The sequence below is a fragment of the Ictidomys tridecemlineatus genome, chromosome X, assembly GCF_052094955.1.
Source record: "Ictidomys tridecemlineatus isolate mIctTri1 chromosome X, mIctTri1.hap1, whole genome shotgun sequence".
NCBI classification, from domain to species: Eukaryota; Metazoa; Chordata; class Mammalia; order Rodentia; family Sciuridae; genus Ictidomys; species Ictidomys tridecemlineatus.
In genome coordinates, this window is record NC_135493.1 from 112,114,213 (window position 1) to 112,132,052 (window position 17,840).

General features: G+C 40.7%; 1 protein-coding gene across 15 annotated transcripts in view; it reads left to right on the top strand.

Moving 5' to 3' along the window:
- The first annotated feature begins 10,558 nt into the window (after positions 1 to 10,558).
- The window catches only part of Map7d2 (MAP7 domain containing 2), a 110,782-nt gene continuing 103,500 nt past the window's right edge, over positions 10,559 to 17,840 (top strand). For 5 of the 15 annotated variants that reach the window (XM_021732904.3, XM_021732906.3, XM_021732909.3 and 2 more), the window contains exon 1: positions 10,562 to 10,792. In XM_021732904.3, coding sequence (XP_021588579.2) covers positions 10,666 to 10,792 — 127 coding nt within the window. In that variant the 5' untranslated portion in view covers positions 10,562 to 10,665. Of the gene's footprint in view, positions 10,793 to 11,373; positions 11,396 to 17,120; positions 17,198 to 17,840 lie in introns of those variants that run through there. The other 10 variants (XM_078035039.1, XM_078035038.1, XM_078035040.1 and 7 more) reach the window with 6 other exon arrangements.

The window sequence follows — 17,840 nt, forward strand, 5'->3', positions numbered from 1 at the left end:
TGTTGCCTCCTGAAAAAATGTGGAATGATAATGATTAAATATTTGAGCTAAGGTTATATCTCATGCAGTGCTACTTGGAGGAATTCTATGATGTGAAAACTATAATTTTATTGATCTGATTTTACTTCAAATAAGGCATGGGAGTGAGTGGTCCTCAAAACTCTTGGTTTTTTTTGGGGGGGGGTTATACTCTTTGATTCCCATATTACAATGCTATAAGCAATGCCCAGAAAGAAAAATAAAAGGCTTAAAATCTAAGAATAATGCTTCTTAATGCTAAGAGGGTATAATAGTTATTACTAATCAATTTGAGAAGGTTTCATTTTTCATGCAGTTTATTCTACTTCCAGTTAAGAGTATATACATATCATGTTACTAAAGTGGCTGAATAACCAAACCAAGCATTCATGTAAAAAGTTGTGCAAAGATTTAGTTGTTTGTTGAATCTTTCTTGAACATCCAGCTTTTAAAAAGACCACTTATTTAGGAGCCTGTACACTATGCATGATGACAATTTTTATATTTTATTGAAAAACAGCCATTGATTTATTCATCGCATCTATGGAATCATGGCTGAAAAACTGTCTGGCTTGTAATTAAACTAAATTTCATCTATCTTACATAACCATTAACTTATGATATTGAATAACATCTTTAATAGCTATAAACTGCTGTCATTGTTGACTTCAGAGTGACTCTGAATAAATAGGTAAAAGCATGTTTTGAATAAAATACCTAGCTAGATTTCTATTCGATTCATATTGTGTGCAGATATATCGACATCCAGTATTGGCTGTGGCTTGACAGTTAAAGTATCAGAATGAAAATGAGGTTCTTTATGTTACCTGTATGTTTATCTTTTTCCTACTTAGTAAGGGTAAGTTTCATTTATTCTGTTAACTTTTCCATGAACTTTCCATGATCTTTTTCATACCACTTTTTTTGTTTGGGTTTACCTTAAACTATCATCCTTTTTTTCCTTCCTATTCAGAAAACAACAAAATCCGAATTCTTAGTATAAGTGTGAAGAGATATTAGACTCTCAGGTATAGAATAAACATCAATTCAGAGAGTATATTGGAATTTGCCCACCCACCTGCTTATTCCTTGTGAGGCAGTGTGCTAGGAAGAAAAGCACAGAAGGCCTGGGGTCAGGTGGCCTGTACCTAAAACCTCCACTGCCCTGAACCACAGGTAACCATGGGTGCCTTTTCCAGCTTCTCTTAGCTTCAGGCTCCTTACCTGTAAGATAGGGATGATGAGAATAGTACCTGTCTCTCTGAATTGTCGGGAGGATTAATAACATAGATCTTTATATGTGTAATGCACTGAGAGCAGTGTCTGCCTCTTTTCACTTTGATACCCAGGACTGTGTAAGATAGAAGATGCATGTCTTTTATGTTCTCTACCATATCTTTTGCTTGCAGTCTTTGATTACTATGATAGAAAGAACATGTAGAGTATATATTTGTATATTTATGTGGACACGATATTTAAAGTAATTGCTACCAACCTTATTTAATTCAGCATAAGACTAAAAGATGAAAGACTCAAAGTTGCTTGATATTTTATAGAATAACAACTGCTCTATATTTCTTTAGAGAAAGTTTATAGTTACCAATATTCATGGCTCTGGTGATATTTCATTTTTAAGTCTTTGGTGAGTCCTTTTATGTCCTTTTACTATAGATTCATGACAACTAATTAGTACTGGCTGGTTTGGAGGTTTCCTTTCCCATCATGTGGAATACTGTAAAGAAATCAGATGCAAACTGCAATTAGAAAATAAAATATGAATCAACTTCCACCAAAGTATACAATTGATTCTTTTCAAACTTTGTAATGCTTCATGGTGATTCCTTTCTAAAATTTTGATTTTTTAAAAAATTTAATTGTGATATATGAGGAAAAGATACGCCTTGTTCACTTTTTGTCTTTTTGGTTGATCTGAATGAATACATTTAATCATTCTACATATGAAGTTGCATTTCTTAACAAGTAAAACCTGTCACAAACCTGTGCTGAAGAAGTCATTTTCTAATGGTAAATCAGTTGTCAAAAGTGAAAATTGCCAAAATCACATTCAATAGACGTTCTTTTGTACTATGCAGAGGCCTACAAGTGAACTAAATATTTATACCTCTGGCTAATTTGTTCACTTTTTTTTTCTTTTTTGTGGTGCTAGGGATCAAGCCCAGGGACTCAAACATGCTGAGAAGCATTCTACAACCACTGAGCTATATCCCCAACCCAACTTCATCACTTCCTTTACTATTCCAATTCATGTTTTGTTCAATTTACACGTTGATAATAGTAGATCAAAAAGTGGCACCAAAATCTTGAGGTCCTTTTCTGATTACTATAAGATAGAGAATTAGTTGGATTTTGTGAATTCAATAAAAGCTTATTACATATAAATTTATTATTTTAGATATCTCAGGAATAAAAATACTGGAATTTTTTTTCCTTTGTGACATTATGGATTAACCAGGGTTCTGAGCTTACTAGGCAAGTACTCTACCACCAAGCTATATTCCCTGCCTGGGATTTCTCTGAGTTTGCTAAATGGGTTCGTAAGAATATTAAGTAAAAGTCCACACAGACAATGTAGGCAGGGTATCTTCCCCACATACAATTCAAGCAATCAGTTCTGTAGCAGAAACCTGCTGAGTGGCCTCCAATTCGATTCTGATAACTGTCTACCTAGAGCTACTATCAGATTCCAAAGGTGGTTTCAGTGTCTAAGGCTGCAGTCCACCCCACCTCAGATAATAACAATCCCTGGATTTTTTTTACCTATGTCTCTGACCTACTGGCTTTCCTTGGGTTTGATTAACTCACAACTCATGTAAACAAATTTACTGTTTTATTGTAAAGGATATTACAAAGGATAAGCATGAATGTCATGAAGAGATGGATGGCGGAGGGGGGACAAAGCTTTTGTGTCTTCCCAGGAACTACCCTGGTATTTGGGTATCCTGAAGCTCTGAAACCTGTCCTTTTGGAGTCTTCATGGAAATTCATTACATGGGCAAGATTGATTAAATAATTTGCCTTTGGTGATCAGCTTAACCTCCAGCTCATCTACTGTTCCTGGTGACTGAGAAATGCAGCCGAGGGCCCAACCCTCTAGTTCTACCTTGGAGTTTCCCATGACTAGTCCCCATACTGAAGCTACCAAGGGTCTACCATCAATAGTCATATCAGTATACAAAGACATCACTTCAGTTTTAGGAGTTGTATGCCAGAAACAGGGACAAAGATCAAATAAGTTTCACAATATTGCAAGGTTATTCACCAAAAGCAAACAAACTTAAAATTTGATAACCAGTTTTACATAAGAATGTCCCTCAATACAATAAAAATATTAATCTAATGAATACATTAATATAGATCAAGGACATTCCACCACGTGAACATACATCTTTATAATTTTTTTGTGACAGTAGAAAGTACTACATAAAACATTTCTGTTTACCAGGGTAGGACAGTTGCCTCAAGTGTGCCAGTCATGGTGGTTACACGTATAATCCCAACAACTTGGGAGGCTAAGGCAAGAGAATCTCAAATTTAAGGCTGTCTCAAAAATTCTTAAAAAGGGCTGGGGATGCAGTTCACTGGTAGAGAACTTAGCATGTAGGAGGCCCTGGATTCAACCTCCAGCACCACAAAAAATAATTAAAAAAGTGATTGTATGAGTTGCAAACAACTAGACACTTTCATGGAGCATCATTTTTACTTGGAAAAAAAGCTGACAAACTAGTTATTCAAAACTTTGTTTGTGGTCAGCATTTTCACAAAAATGGATGAATTGAGTCTGTTACTTCAAAGAAAATGATTTTTTTTTTTTTTTTTTGCCAGTGACAAAACTTGACCTTTTAAGCAGAAAGGAAGATTTTTGGGTTTTGGTGGTTTTTGGTACTGGGGATTGAACCCAGGAGCACTCAACTGCTGAGCCACATCCCCAGCCCCCTTTTTTTAAAAAAATATTTATTTTTTAGTTATTGGCGGACACAACATCTTTGTTTGTATGTGGGGCTGGAGGATCGAACCCGGGCCGCACGCATTCCAGGCGAGCGCGCTACCGCTTGAGCCACATCCCCAGCCCCCCAGCCCTTTTTATTACTTATTTTGAGAAAGGGTCTCACTAAGTTACCTAGGGCCTCAATAAGTTGCTGAGGCTGGCTTTGAACTATAATCCTCCTCTGAACTGCCATAACCGCTGGGTGTGGACCACCATACCCAGCAGAAAGAAAGGTTTTAAAGGAAACTACTATCTACTACCATTAACTTGACAGCTTCATAGTAAAGACTTGGCCGAAAAGATCAGTCATATTAATGAGTGCAACTTTGGGGAGCAGGTACCAGGGATTGAACTCAGGGGCACTCAACCACTGAGCCCCATCTCCAGTCCTATTTTGTATTTTATTTAGAGACAGGATCTCACCGAGTTGCTTAGCGCATCGCTATTGCTGAGGCTGTTTTGAACTTGGAATCCTCCTGCTTCAGCCTCCTGAGCCACTGGGATTACAGGGTTGGGCCACTGTGCCTGGCAAGTGCAACTTTTTAATGTTGCAGAATGAAATGTTTAAAAATTTGGTAGATCTTTATAGTTCTTCCATTAATATTAGCTCTGTCCATTGACATTTTCACATGCAGGATGTTTCAAAAACTATTCCAACTATATTCCTCCAAGGCCAGACTTTATTAATGTTCTTTAATCCAAAACAAGGTACTGCAATATTGAACAGAAAAGCAGATATGAGACTTTCTTCTAAGCCAAATAAAAAGGTTTGCAAAACTTTGAAATAAAGCCAACTCAAATTTTGTGGCTTTTAAAAATCACATTTGATTAAACCTATTTCTGTTACTGGGTTTATTATTGATTGAATTACATAATTTTTGATTGCTAATATAGTCAATAGTGATAGAAATAATTCACAAATGAGCTTGCCATTTCAAGGAAAATCAACTTATGAATATCTACCACCATTAGCAAATATAAAAGCTTTCTCTGATTCTCATTTTTGTGTGGTGCTGGAGGTTGAACCCAGGAACCAGGTCCTCATGAACATTTGGTAAATGCTCTGTCACTGCCATACACCCTCAGCCCTTTTTATTTTTTATTTTGAGATAGGGTCTTGCCAAGTTTTCCAGGCTGGCCTCAAACTTAGGATACTCCTGCCTTAGCCTCCTGAGTAGCTAGCTGTGATTACAAGCATGTGCCACTTTGCCCAGCTGTGATTCTCAATTCTTTTTTTTTTTTTAAAGAGAGAGGAGTGAGAGAGAGAGAGGAAAAAAATTATTTTTAATATTTATTTTTTAGTTCTTGGCAGACACAACATCTTTGTTTGTATGTGATGCTGAGGTTCAAACCCGGGCCGCACGCATGCCAGGTGAACGCGCTACCGCTTGAGCCATATCCCCAGCCCCGATTCTCAATTCTTAAGAATAAATTAGGAATGGGCAAACTTTCTGTGAAGAAAGGTAGTAAGAATTTTAGACTTTGCAGGCCATATGGCCTCTGTTATATCTACTCAGTTCTGCTATTGTAGCACAAAACAACAGTAAACAACACAAATATTTGAGTGCAACTATGGTTCAGCAAAACTTAACAGAAATAGTGGACTGTAATTTGACCTATGAGTTGTAGTTCACTGACCTACTATAAATGGATTCTGAGCCAGGCAGGGTGGCACCTGTAATCCCAGCAGCTCAGGAGGCTGAGGCAGGAAGGTTGCATATTCAAGGCCAGCCTCAGCAATTTAGGAAGATCCCTCTCTGGGGATGTAGGTCAGTGGTAGAACACCCTGGGTTCCATCCCCAGTGACACAAAAATGGCAAGGGTGGGAGACAGGCTCTGAGTTTAAAAAAACAAAATTGCTGTGCTGGACTAACAACTAAATTGTATATATTTTAAGACATACTATTCAACTAAGTTTAAATTTTTAGGAAGTTAGTATAATGGAGAAAGCTATTACTTGACTGCCATTTTTAAAAAGCAGTAGCTTAAATAGATTGTATTCGTGGATGTTCTGACATAATGTTATGAAAATGCCAATTCTGAAATTAATCTTTGACTAATACAATTCCAGTTAATAGTACAACGTGATTTGAGGAAGAGAGATTGGAAAATGTTCCAAAGAAGATTAATCTGGGAATTTTTAATGTCTAAGAATTCTAAAATTCTAAAATTCTAAAAAAGGGCTGGGAATGTAGTACAGTGATAGAACGTGTGCTTAGCATGCATGAGACCTGGGGTTCAATCCCTAGCACCACATACACACTAAAAAGTAAAGAGGGGATTCACTTTAGATATTAAGTTGTACCAAAAGCCATAGTAATAAGTGCAGAAATTGACAAAAAGAGAATGTGGTAATTTCATACATGATAGAAGTGGCTTCAAAAATCATTGGGGAAAGGAAAGACTAATAGATGTTGCTGAGAAAACTTTACAGAAAAAAAAAGTGAATTTGGATCCCTAGCTACCATATGCAGAAAAATATTGCTTAAGGGTAAAGGTAGGGACTGGGGTTGTAGCTCAGTGGTAACGCACTTGTCTGGCATGTATGAGGCACTGGGTTCAATCCTCAGAACCACATTAAAAATAAATAAAGTAAAGGTACACCTGTGAACATGGAAAATGTGAAGTATCTGGGGACTTGGGAAGTATATTTTTAACAAAGGCTCTTAAAGCACAGACCATAAGGTAAAAAATTCTTAGAATTTTACCATTTTGTAACCATCATGAAAAAGATTGGATCAAGGAAGAACTATTAATGAATATTAAATGGAGAGAGAATGAAGAATAAGTTACCTGCATGACCTCCAGGTGTCTCCCCACAGATGCCTTATTGCAAGAGAAGAACACAGTATCTCTAAGGTGGAGAAAATGGCAGCCAAATAGATAACTATGTCCATATTAAAGTTTCTGAAGTTGGGCTGGGACTGTGGCTCAGTGGTAGAGTGCTTGCCTAGCATAAGTGAGGCACTGGGTTCAATTCTCAGTACTGTGTTATAAATTAAATAAAATACATTGACAATTAAATATTTTTTAAAAGTTTCTGAAGTTGATAACTCTAGTTGTAGAAGGATACTTGCTGCAGTCCGGCTGGGCAAAATAACCAGGAGGTGACAAGCAACTTGAAGGTTGAAGCGGGAACTGCTTTATTATGGAACAGCAGAGGTATATATACCTAACTGATTACACACAGCTTGACTCAATTATCATCATCCAGATACAGCAATCAGCCAATAAGGAATCCCCACCATCTTAATGGCGTTGCTTCACAAACCACTCCTCCTGGCAAACTGCCAGGCGCCATCTTGACTTCATCGTAGCCCCCAACAGATACTATCCTTAATCCTAGGAAATACACATGCAAATATTTGTCTACAGCTAAAGTTTTTTAAAAAAAAGAGATAAAAAGGTAAAATTATAGAGTAAAAATGTTAATAGGATTTTGGCATGAAAATTTAAAATTTTGCTAATCTTAGAAAAGCTTAGTTAACTAGGGTGAAATAGTCACAACATTGAAACTCACAAAAAAATTATCTAGAATACAAGAAACTCCGGGAAATTAAAAAAAAAAAATAGGCCAGTGAAAAGATGAACAAAGACTGAACAGGCATTCTACAGAAGGGGAAACCAGACCCCATCATTTTTATATAGCTGCAATGGATACATAGGTCTTCAAGTCATCATTCTAAGCTCAGAAAAACAGAATGATAGCTATTGTGCAATATTCATGCAAAGTTTAAAATGTACATATCTTATATATGTCTCATAAATACAGCTATAAAAATATCAGGAGCCAGGTGAGGTAAAAAAAACACCTGGAATCTTAGCAGTTTGGGAGGCTGAGGCAGGAGGATCACAAGCTCAAGGCCAGCCTCAGCAATTTAGTGAGGCCCTGGGCAACCTAGACCCTGTCTCAAAATAAATAAATAAAAAGAGATGGAGATGTATCTCAGTGGCAAAGCTTGATTAAATCCTCCATACCAAAAAACTTTTTAAGCTTTATGATGGGAGAAAAGGGAACAAGAATAGAAAATAAAAGAAAAAATAGCATAAAACTAGAGAGGCACGCTACACAGATATTATCAGGCCCATGTGCTCAAGAGTTGGTTAAACTCCTACCCAAGGTCCCTAAGAAAAAGAAAAAGTGGCAACAGCTTCCATGCTCTTCTTGACTTGGCTTGATCTTAATGGGTTAGAAACAGCTTTATTATAGCTCCAGACACTGGCCCTGACTTGCTCACTTTCCTGCTCATTTGTGTCTGTCTAAACTCCCCTTCTGGCTTTCTCAACACACTCCTCCAGGCACACCTTTGGGTGTGTCAGGAACATATTCATCACAGAAACATTTTTTGTGCCACAAGGGATTGTTTCCAAGCTTTTTGCCAAGAGTCAAAATGCCAGTTCCTAGGGGGTTTAGCTTTATTCTTTTAAAAAAATTGAGATACAATTTACACATCTTAAAGTTCACCTATTTAAATATGTACAACTCAGAGGAGTGTGGTGACCACACCTATAATCCAAGCTACTTGGGAGCCTGAGGCAGGAGGATCTTAAGTTCAAGGCCAGCCTGGGCAATTTAACAAGACCTTGTCTCAGCAGAAAATAAAAAGGGCTGAGAATGTAGCTCAGTGGCAGAGAGTTTGCCTAACATACGAGGCCATGGTTCCAAACCTCAGTACCAAAATAATATAATAATGTACAGTTCAATGGTAGTATATTTAGAATAATGCAATCATTACTCTAAAACATTTTCATTGTCACCCAAATCTCTACCCATTAGCTATGTATTCTTTTTTTTTTAACTGTAGATGGACACAGTACCTTTATTTTATTTATCTTTATGAGGTGCTGAGGATCGAACTCAATTCCTCACACGTGAAAGGCAAGCGCTCTACCACTGAGCTACAACCCCAGCCCAGCTATGAATTCTTTTTTTTTTTAATATATGTGTTTTAGTTTTCGTAGGACACAACATCTTTGTTTGTATGTGGTGCTAAGGATCCAACCTGGGCCGCTCGCATGCCAGGCGAGCGCGCTACTGCTTGAGTCACATCCCCAGCCCCCAGCTATGAATTCTTAATCATGTATTCTTTTCTGTGGAGTCAGGAAACACAACCAGTCAGGGTCTTCCAAATGAACACACCTTGTTATCCGAGCAAGGGAAGAGCCCTAGTCAGGAGTCATGGCACTACAGCGCCAGACTACAGTGATCTTTCAGATCCCAATGGTGCATTTGGAGTGGCTCCCCACACTTTTCTACCCCAGGGTGGGAATGTTCTTCAACTTGATCACTGTCCAACAGAAAAACGTGCAGCCTGGGTTACACAAGGAAAGGTTATCACTTGACAGGCTTTGTATGCCTGGATGAACAGTTGAGGATTTGAGCAGATCAGGTAAAGATGTCTTTTCAGTATGGTTGGGGGTTTTTGTTGTTTTGCAGCGCTGGGAATCAAAATTTCATCCTTACGTACATATGCTAGGTAAGTGCTCCACAAGTGAGGTACACTTCCAAATCCTTCAGTATATTTCTGAAAAGATAATAAATATAGGGGACATGGGGGAAAGGATGTCCAGGGGAAAGAACCCACCCCCTTTCCTGACCTCTATTCCAGAGGCAACTTCTTATGTATGTCTTCCCAGAGAGGTGGTCCTCGCTGAGGTTTCTGAGGTGTGTATTAAATGGACTATGGTTGAAAGGCCAAAGTCATCCTGACTAGCCGTTCCTTGGAAACCAATCCTGATAGCCTGCTGTCCCACACTAGATGACCACACGCCTGCCTGGGACGGAGTAGGGGCCGCGAAGAGCTGCTACTCAAGAACTGGAACCTGGCCTGCTGTGATGCATGCCTATAATCCCAGTGACTCGGGAGAATGAGGCAGAAAGATCAGGAGTTCAAAGCCAGCCTCAGCAAAAGCGAGGCACTAAGCAACTCGGCGAGACCCTGTCTCTAAATAAAATACAAAACAGGGCTGGGGATGTGGCTTAGTGGTTGATTGCCGGAGTTCAATCTCCCGTACAAAACAAACAAACAAACAAACAAAAAAGACCTTGAACCTAACTGTGCTCAGAGAGTGGGTCCTCCAATGGCATCTGCACAATGACACTGGCCCAAGTGGCGCGCACCTGAGGACCTAGCTTGGCAACTGTATCCAGAGCCGCAGCACTGAGCTTCATGCAGAGGTTCAGTGTTAAACGTGCAGGAGCCATGTGAGGGCGTGTGCGTGCTGGGTGAGCACGTGTACACTGTGTGAGCCCCACGTGGAAGGTGTGTTTAAGCTGGGTGTGCACGTCGCGTGTGCACGCGCAGGTCTGGTGTATGTGTGCACTATGTACGTTTAGCAGTATGAGCCTGTGTACACGTTGCGTTAAGGTTTTTATGCATATTGCATGGGCACGCTATGTGCAATCTATGTGAGACCTGGAGTGTATATTGCATGTGCACGTTATACACGCACTGTTTGAGAACCAGAACGCGCGCGCTGTTAACTGATGCGCATGCGGGTGCGCGAGGCACCGGTGCGGCGCAGCGGGGCCGGTGTGAGGACCGCGCGCGTGGTGTGAGGACGCGTGCGCATGCGGACGCGCGCGGGTCCAGTGCGGCGCGGCTAGCCAGGCAGTGCGCCTGTGCGGCCGGCGCATCCCAATGGAGCGTGGAGGCGGTTTCGGGGCGGGATCCCGTGCTGAGGGGAATGCGAGGGGCACCCCGCTTCCCGGGAAGATGGCTGAGTCAGGCGCTGTGCGAACCTCGCCACCCAACCACCGGCCTACAGGTAGGGCCCTTGGAGTGCCTGGGGATCCAGAGGGCTTCGGACCCCTGGGGGCGGGGCGGCCGCGCAAGGCAGCGGTTTGTGAGCGGTGGGGGTGGGGGCGCCGCGCACGCCGAGCTTGGATAAACGCCCTTTCCCCCGCCTGGGGTCAATTGGGCGCCGGGTCCCGAGGCTACTCCTCTTTTTTTGTCCGGGTGGCGGGGTCTCCCTCCCTCATCGTGGCCTGGGTGAGTGGGTGCGCCCGAGTGTGCGCCTTTGGGTGGGTGGCAAGTGTGTTTGGGATGGAAGTGCGGGGGGGCTCACGCTCGGTGCCGGAGTGGGTTCTGGGATACCAGACCATGTCCTTGAGAAACAGCTGGCGGGGGAGGGGGCATTGAGGTGCATCGATCCGACTCTAGGGGGTCGCCCCCGGCCTGCGCGTCTGCCCTCTCTGCGTTCTGAAAAAACGCGCAGGAGCGGTAGCTGCAGCCTGCGGCGAAGGTGGCTTTGCGCTTCTCAGCATGCCCCCCGGGAATTAAACCGGCGTAACCCATACTTGCTGAGCAGAGAGAGCGGCCTCTGGGATGGGTGACCCCTGCCACCAGGATGCTATCCCTGAAGCCTAGGGTAGGCTACCCAGGTGTTTGGCCCGGCAGCGGCCCCTTCACGTGGCGTCGCGGCTAATGAGGCTGCAGCTGCGGAGAGCCATGGGGGGCTCGTCCCAGTACAGGCTGCCCAAATGGGAGGTTGTGAAGGTATTTGGCAGAATTTGATAAGCAGGTCTCGCGTCTTCTGGTGCTGATCTTCTGTAAAGTGGTCTCAGGTAGTGCGGGGGTGGGGGTGGTGTAAGCAACATGGAAAGGAATTCCATGCTATTTTTCCTGGCAGCATCCCCCCCCCTTTTTCTTTCAGTTAATAATGTGAGCTATTTTAAAACATTTTTTTTACTGCAGTCTAACATGCATACAAAAAGTGCACAAATTTTTGTGTGATTTGGCGAATTATTATCACTTAGAGATGACATGAGTGTTATACATTAGGTAAACCAAGGAAGGGAAAAAAATCAAAGGAAATGTTCGTTAGTTGCTTAAACATGCTTTTCATTGGGGTTAGGGTAAATATTTTCTGATAGGGCCTTCAGTCACATCATTCATGGAAGGGAAGGGATGGCTTAAATCATTTCCAGTTTGTGGGGTTTTTTGTTTATTTTTGTTTGTGGGTTTGTTTGTTTGTTTGTTTGTTTGTTTGAATGGAGATTGAACCCAGGGGTACTTAACCATTGAGCCACATCCCCCAGCCCTTTAAATATTTTGTTTACAGACAGGGTCTCCCTGAGTTGCTTAAGGCCTCGCTAAGTTGCTGAGGTTGGCTTTGAACCTGCCATCCTCCTGCCTCAGCCTTCCGAACTGCTGGAACCATTTTGTGGTTTTTATCTTGCTGTTCCTTAAAGGCAGAACTTAATATCACAGGGTAGTAATATGAATAACTTAAATGAATACTTCCATTTTCATACTAAAGCTTGAGAAACTCAAACTGCATCTGGTAAGGAAGAACCCAGAACACCCACCAAAACTGCTCCTTCCTGGCATTGGGGACCTTGTTGAATAAAAATTTGGAAAAGGGAGGTTGTTTGAACTTGCATTTTTATTTCATTGAGAGTATAAATAGTAAATTATTTAGATGTTTTGTTGTACTAATTAGAAGTGGACCTTCAGTTTTTCTTTTTTTGGAAATGGATCTCACTATGTTGCTCAGGCTGGCCTCCAATTTGCCATCCTCCTGCCTCAGCCTCCTGTGTAGCTGGAATTACAGATGCACATTATGGTGCCCAGCTGTGGGGGGATTCTTAAGTTCTGTTTGGAAACTCTATTGTATGGTCATTTAATGCACTTTACTGTTATTGAGATTAGCTGAAGTTTTCCTTCATTTGAAATTGGAAATAATGGAAAGATGTGTGAACGTTTAAAGGATTAAATAAACAATTGTGTGTCTTAAGGTTGGTGTGGTGAAATTGGCATGTTCACTTTAAGTGCCAGGTGGTATCACAGTTTGTTCTTTAGGGGCTAGGGAGGCCAGGTACTAAGAAAATGTCTTAAAAATAAAAAAAAAATCTTGATTGTTGAGTTTTTATTAAGATCCCAATACTAATCATTCTTGGTCACCAAAAGCTTGACCATTTGGGACCCATTTCTAAAGAGAATTAACCAGTATTTCTAGAGGATCAACTGTTGTTCCTAAGCTTGTGGTGGGCACTCTGGAGACTGCAAAAGACAGAAAGGCCTGAGATGTTTAGGCTCTCCAACAATGTTACGTCTGTACAATTGGGGGATATTAGTGGGTGAGTGGTTTTCCTAGGAGCTGTTGTAGATGATGGCAAGGGAATACCTCTGGTTGTTTCCTCTAGCAACAGGATCTTCTAATACTGAAACCTTGTGCTTGTTCCCATACCCACCAGTGATTCATTCTTTCTTTCCTTTTACTTACCTATCCTCAGTAGAAATTACAGAAGGTACTGTTCTTTTTAGTGATTGTGATATATGCACAGCATAGCAAATGAGGAGCAAGTGCTTCTTATTTCTATCTGCTTAAATACCTTTATCCAGCAGATAGGATCACCAGATCTCTACTGTCTTGCCAGACTACATCATTGTCACACTGGTCCTGTGCTATTCTCAGCCTGCAGTGCCCCCTTCTCCCCTTTTCCCTTTAGGGGTTCACTTCCTCTGAGCTCTTTCAGTCAGAATTAATGGACTAGTTCCTGTCAGTGCCTGTACTACCTCCAGCAAAGCACTCTTATTCTGCCTGTGTTACATTAACTTTCCAGTTCCTTTAGATAGGTGTTCATTCGAGTGCTCAGTGCAGAAGAGACTCTGTACTGGTGGCTATTTCTGCCTCTAAAGCTGAGTAGATTGAGGTCCAGACTGCCTGGTGCGAATGCCAGCTCTATCCTTCCTCCTGTGTCACTTAGGGGAAGTTATTTGACATCACTGAACCTTGGTTTTCTTTAAGATGGACTTAAGAGGGGCTGGGGTTGTGGCTCAGTGGTAGAGTGCTCGCCTAGCATGCACGAGGCAATGGGTTTGACCCTCAGCACCACATAAGTGTAAAATAAAGATATTGTGTCCACCTAAAACTAAAAAGTAAATATTAAAAAAAAGATGGACTTAAGAAAAAGATTCAGATGGAGCACAATCTTGAGAATACAGCAGTTAATATTGGTAAGGCAGTGCTCAACACACAGAAAATGCTCCAGCTGGTTAGTCATTATTATCTATGTGCATTTCCTCTATTAGATCGTTAACCAGATGGCAAGGCCTGTGTTCATGTTATAGGTGCCTCTGTCAGTGCCACCTGGTACAGAGGGTAGTTGGATGGTCATCTACCTTCCCTCAGGGTTTTTGTGCACAATATGTCTGTAACCAGTGCTTGCCAATTGTGTTATGCTGAGAGCAGCTAAGCAGGGTTGAATGCTCAGTAAATACTAATGAGTTGGATTAAATAATTGTGTCAGCGGAAAAGTTTGAGATGGTGGAACTACAAGGCATGCTTCCTGAGATCTCTTGAACTTTCCAGTGGCATTCTGTACGTAAATATTGTTTTACCAAGTTGAACTCACTTGCCCGTTTTTCCTGTTAAACGAAAACTCATGAGACCTAAGGATCTCTGAAATACAAGGGAATATTGAGCCAATACAGATGCTAGCCAAGAAAAAAAAAAAAGGAGCAGTCCTGGGGCAAGTTCCCTCAGCCACCAGGAGCCAGGCTAGATGGCAGTTGGAAAAATGTCTGTGCTCTAAGAAACCAGATGCTTTATAATGAAACTTTGGAAAAGGAAGGCACAAGTTATTTTTATTGAATCTCCATTAGCTATTGATAAAAAGATTCTCAAAGATTTGGGGATAGGTACCTTTAGATTGGGACCACAAGCAGGATGCAATGGCACAATTTAAGGTTTTGAGCTAGGCATGGTGGTGCACGCCTATAATCCCAGAAACTCAGGAGGTTGGGGCAACAGGATCGCCAGTTCAAATCCAGCCTTAGAAACTTAGTGAAGCCCTAAGCAACTTAGTGAGGCCCTGTCTCTAATAAAATATAAAATAGGGTTGGGGAAGTGGCTCAGTGATTAAGCACCCCTGGGTTCAATCCCTGGTACCAAAAAAAAAATTATTTTGAGGTTTTAACATACATTCAAGAATGTACAATTAGGAAAATGCAAATCAAACTATACTGAAATTCCCTCTCTCACCAGTCAGAATGACAGTCATCAAGAATACAAATAATAGGGGTTGGGGTTATGGCTCAGTGGTAGAGCTCTTGCCTAGCATATGTGACGCCCTGGGTTTGATCCTCAGCACCACATAAAAAGGTAAAGTTAAAAAAAGAATACAGGGGCTGGGGATGTGGCTCAAGAGGTAGTGCCTGGCATGCGTGCGGCCCGGGTTCGATCCTCAGCACCACATACAAAAAACAAAGATGTTGTGTCCACCGAAAACTAAAAAATAAAATATTAAAAAATACTCTCTCTCTTTAAAAAAAGAATACAAATAATAATAAATGCTGGAGAGGATATGGAGAAAAAGGAACACTTTTACACTGTTAGTGGGACTGTAAATTAGTACAACTGCTATGGAAATCAGTATGGAGGCTCCTCAAAAAATTAGGCATAGAAACATATGACCCAGCTATACCATTTCTTGGTGTTTACCCTGAAGAATTAAAGTCATCTTAGTACAGTGAAACCATAATCAACTCCATGTTTATAGCAGCACAATTTATAATTGCAAAATTATGGAACCAGCCTAGGTGTCCATCAATGGATGAACGCATAAAGAAAATGAGGTATAAATACACAATGGAGTTTTATTTAGCCATAAAGAAAAATGAAATATGTCAGTTGCAGGAAAATGGGTAGAATTAGAAACCATGTTAAGCAAAATAAGTCAGACTCAGAAAGTTAAGGGTCATATGTTTTCTCTCATATGTGGAAGCTAAAGGGGAAAAAAGAAAAGCAAAGGTGGGAGTAGATCTCCTAAAAATCAAAGGGAGATCAGTAGAGGAAAGAGACCAAGGGGTGGGAGGTTTGGGGGGTAAGCTGGGGAGTGATTTTGGCCAAATTATATTGTCATATCATGTGCATGTATGAATATGTCACCACAAATTCCTCTCAATATGTAAACTATTATGCACCAATAAAAAAATGAGGAAAGAAAATAATAAATTAAAAAATATAAAACAGTCTTTGTGTGCAGTGCTAAAGATCAAATCCAGGGCCTCACACATGCTAGGCAAGTGCTCTACCATTGAGCTAAATCCCCATTCCTAAACCAATCTTTCTTTTTTATCCTTTTTTAAAACATTTTAGTTATAGATGTACACAATATCTTTATTTTGTTTAGTAATTTTTATGTAGTGCTGAGGATTGAATCCAGTGTCTTACATGTGCAAGGAAAGTGCTTTGCCAGTCAGCCACAACCCCAACCCTTTATTTGTTCTTTTTAGATATACATGACAGCAGAATGTGTTTTGACATATTATACATACATGAAGTATAACTTGTTCTAATTAGAATCTTATTCCTTTTTTGTTCTTTTTAGTTATACTTGACAGTAGAATATTGACATATCTTACTTACATACATAGAATATAACATCCCATTCTTTTGGTTGTACATGATGTGGAGTTACACTGGTCGTGTATTCATATATGAACGTAGAAAAGTTATGTCTGATTTATTCTATTGTCTTTCCCATTTCCAATCCTCCCTCCCCCATTCCCCCACAGTCTTTTGATTAACCTTCCCCATCTCTCCTTCCTTCCATCTTCTGGCCCTTTGTAATTTAGGACATCTCAGAACTTTTATCATTCCCTCGCAGGGAGGGAATTGCTTTGAGGTAAGATGGGGTTCCTTGATGTTCTTGCACCTGCATATCTTTTATCTCCTGCATTGGAACAGGAGAATATAGGGGTGCAAACTGGAAGTTCTGGGAGCCTCCCCCAGGGATTCTAAATAAGGCGGGACTTGAGCAGCAAAGGCTAAGAATTAGGTTCTCAGGAAATCAGAGTTCTTTATCCTCTTTTAAAGTTGGATTTATTTACATTTTTATGATGCTGGGGTTTGAACCCAGGGCTTGTGCATGCTAGGTAAGCACTCTACCACTGAGTATGTCCCCAGCCCTTTTTAAAAATTGTATTTTAAGGGACGGGGTTGTGGCTCAGTGGTAGAGCGCTTGACTAGCATGTGTGAGGCACTGGGTTCAATCCCCTGCACCACATAGAAGTAAATAAATAAAATAAAGATACTGTGTCCATCTACAACTAAAAAAATATTTAAATTTTTTTTTATTTTGAGACAGGGTCTTGCTAAATTGCCCAGGCTGACCTTGAATTTGTGATCCTCCTGCCTCAACCTCCCCAAAAGCTGGGATTACAGGTATTTGCCACTGCACCTGATACTGTTGAGTATTTCTAACCTCCATGTCACTGTGCCTCCACAGATAGACAGTAACAAGCTTCTTTTGTACTTGGGCCATGCCTCCCATGTCTTCTCTACTGCTCTCAAGATGTAGCTCTGTATTTTTCATCTATATCTTACAGGGATTTTGTGTGCCTTTTCCTTAGTACAGAGTTGTTTTTCTCCCCAAAGGTGTTGAGGAACTCATTTATTAGAATGTTTTTGTTACAGCAAAAACATTATTAACTGAAATGCTTGGAGGAGGAAAAGTTCCATTTAATAGAATTTCCTGGTCTGCTAGGAATTAATTCCCATCCTTTCTGTACCAGCCTTTATTGTTGAAAATCTTTGAAGAAAACCATAATCAACTTTACTGTCTTAGGAAGCTGTATTGGGTGTGATTGAGCATGAGACTTACTGTGCCTCTGGAAGAATTACAGAAGATTCTTTGATACTCCAGGCTAGTGTTTCAAACTAATTTTGGTAAATGACCAATTTTTGGTTTTCTTTCTAATTTCCAGTCTGCGGTTGGTTAAAAAGAAAGAAAGAAAGAAAAAAGCAATAAAGAAGACTTACTAGAAAAAATAAAAGACACAGAAAAATACAAATCCCAATTAATTTT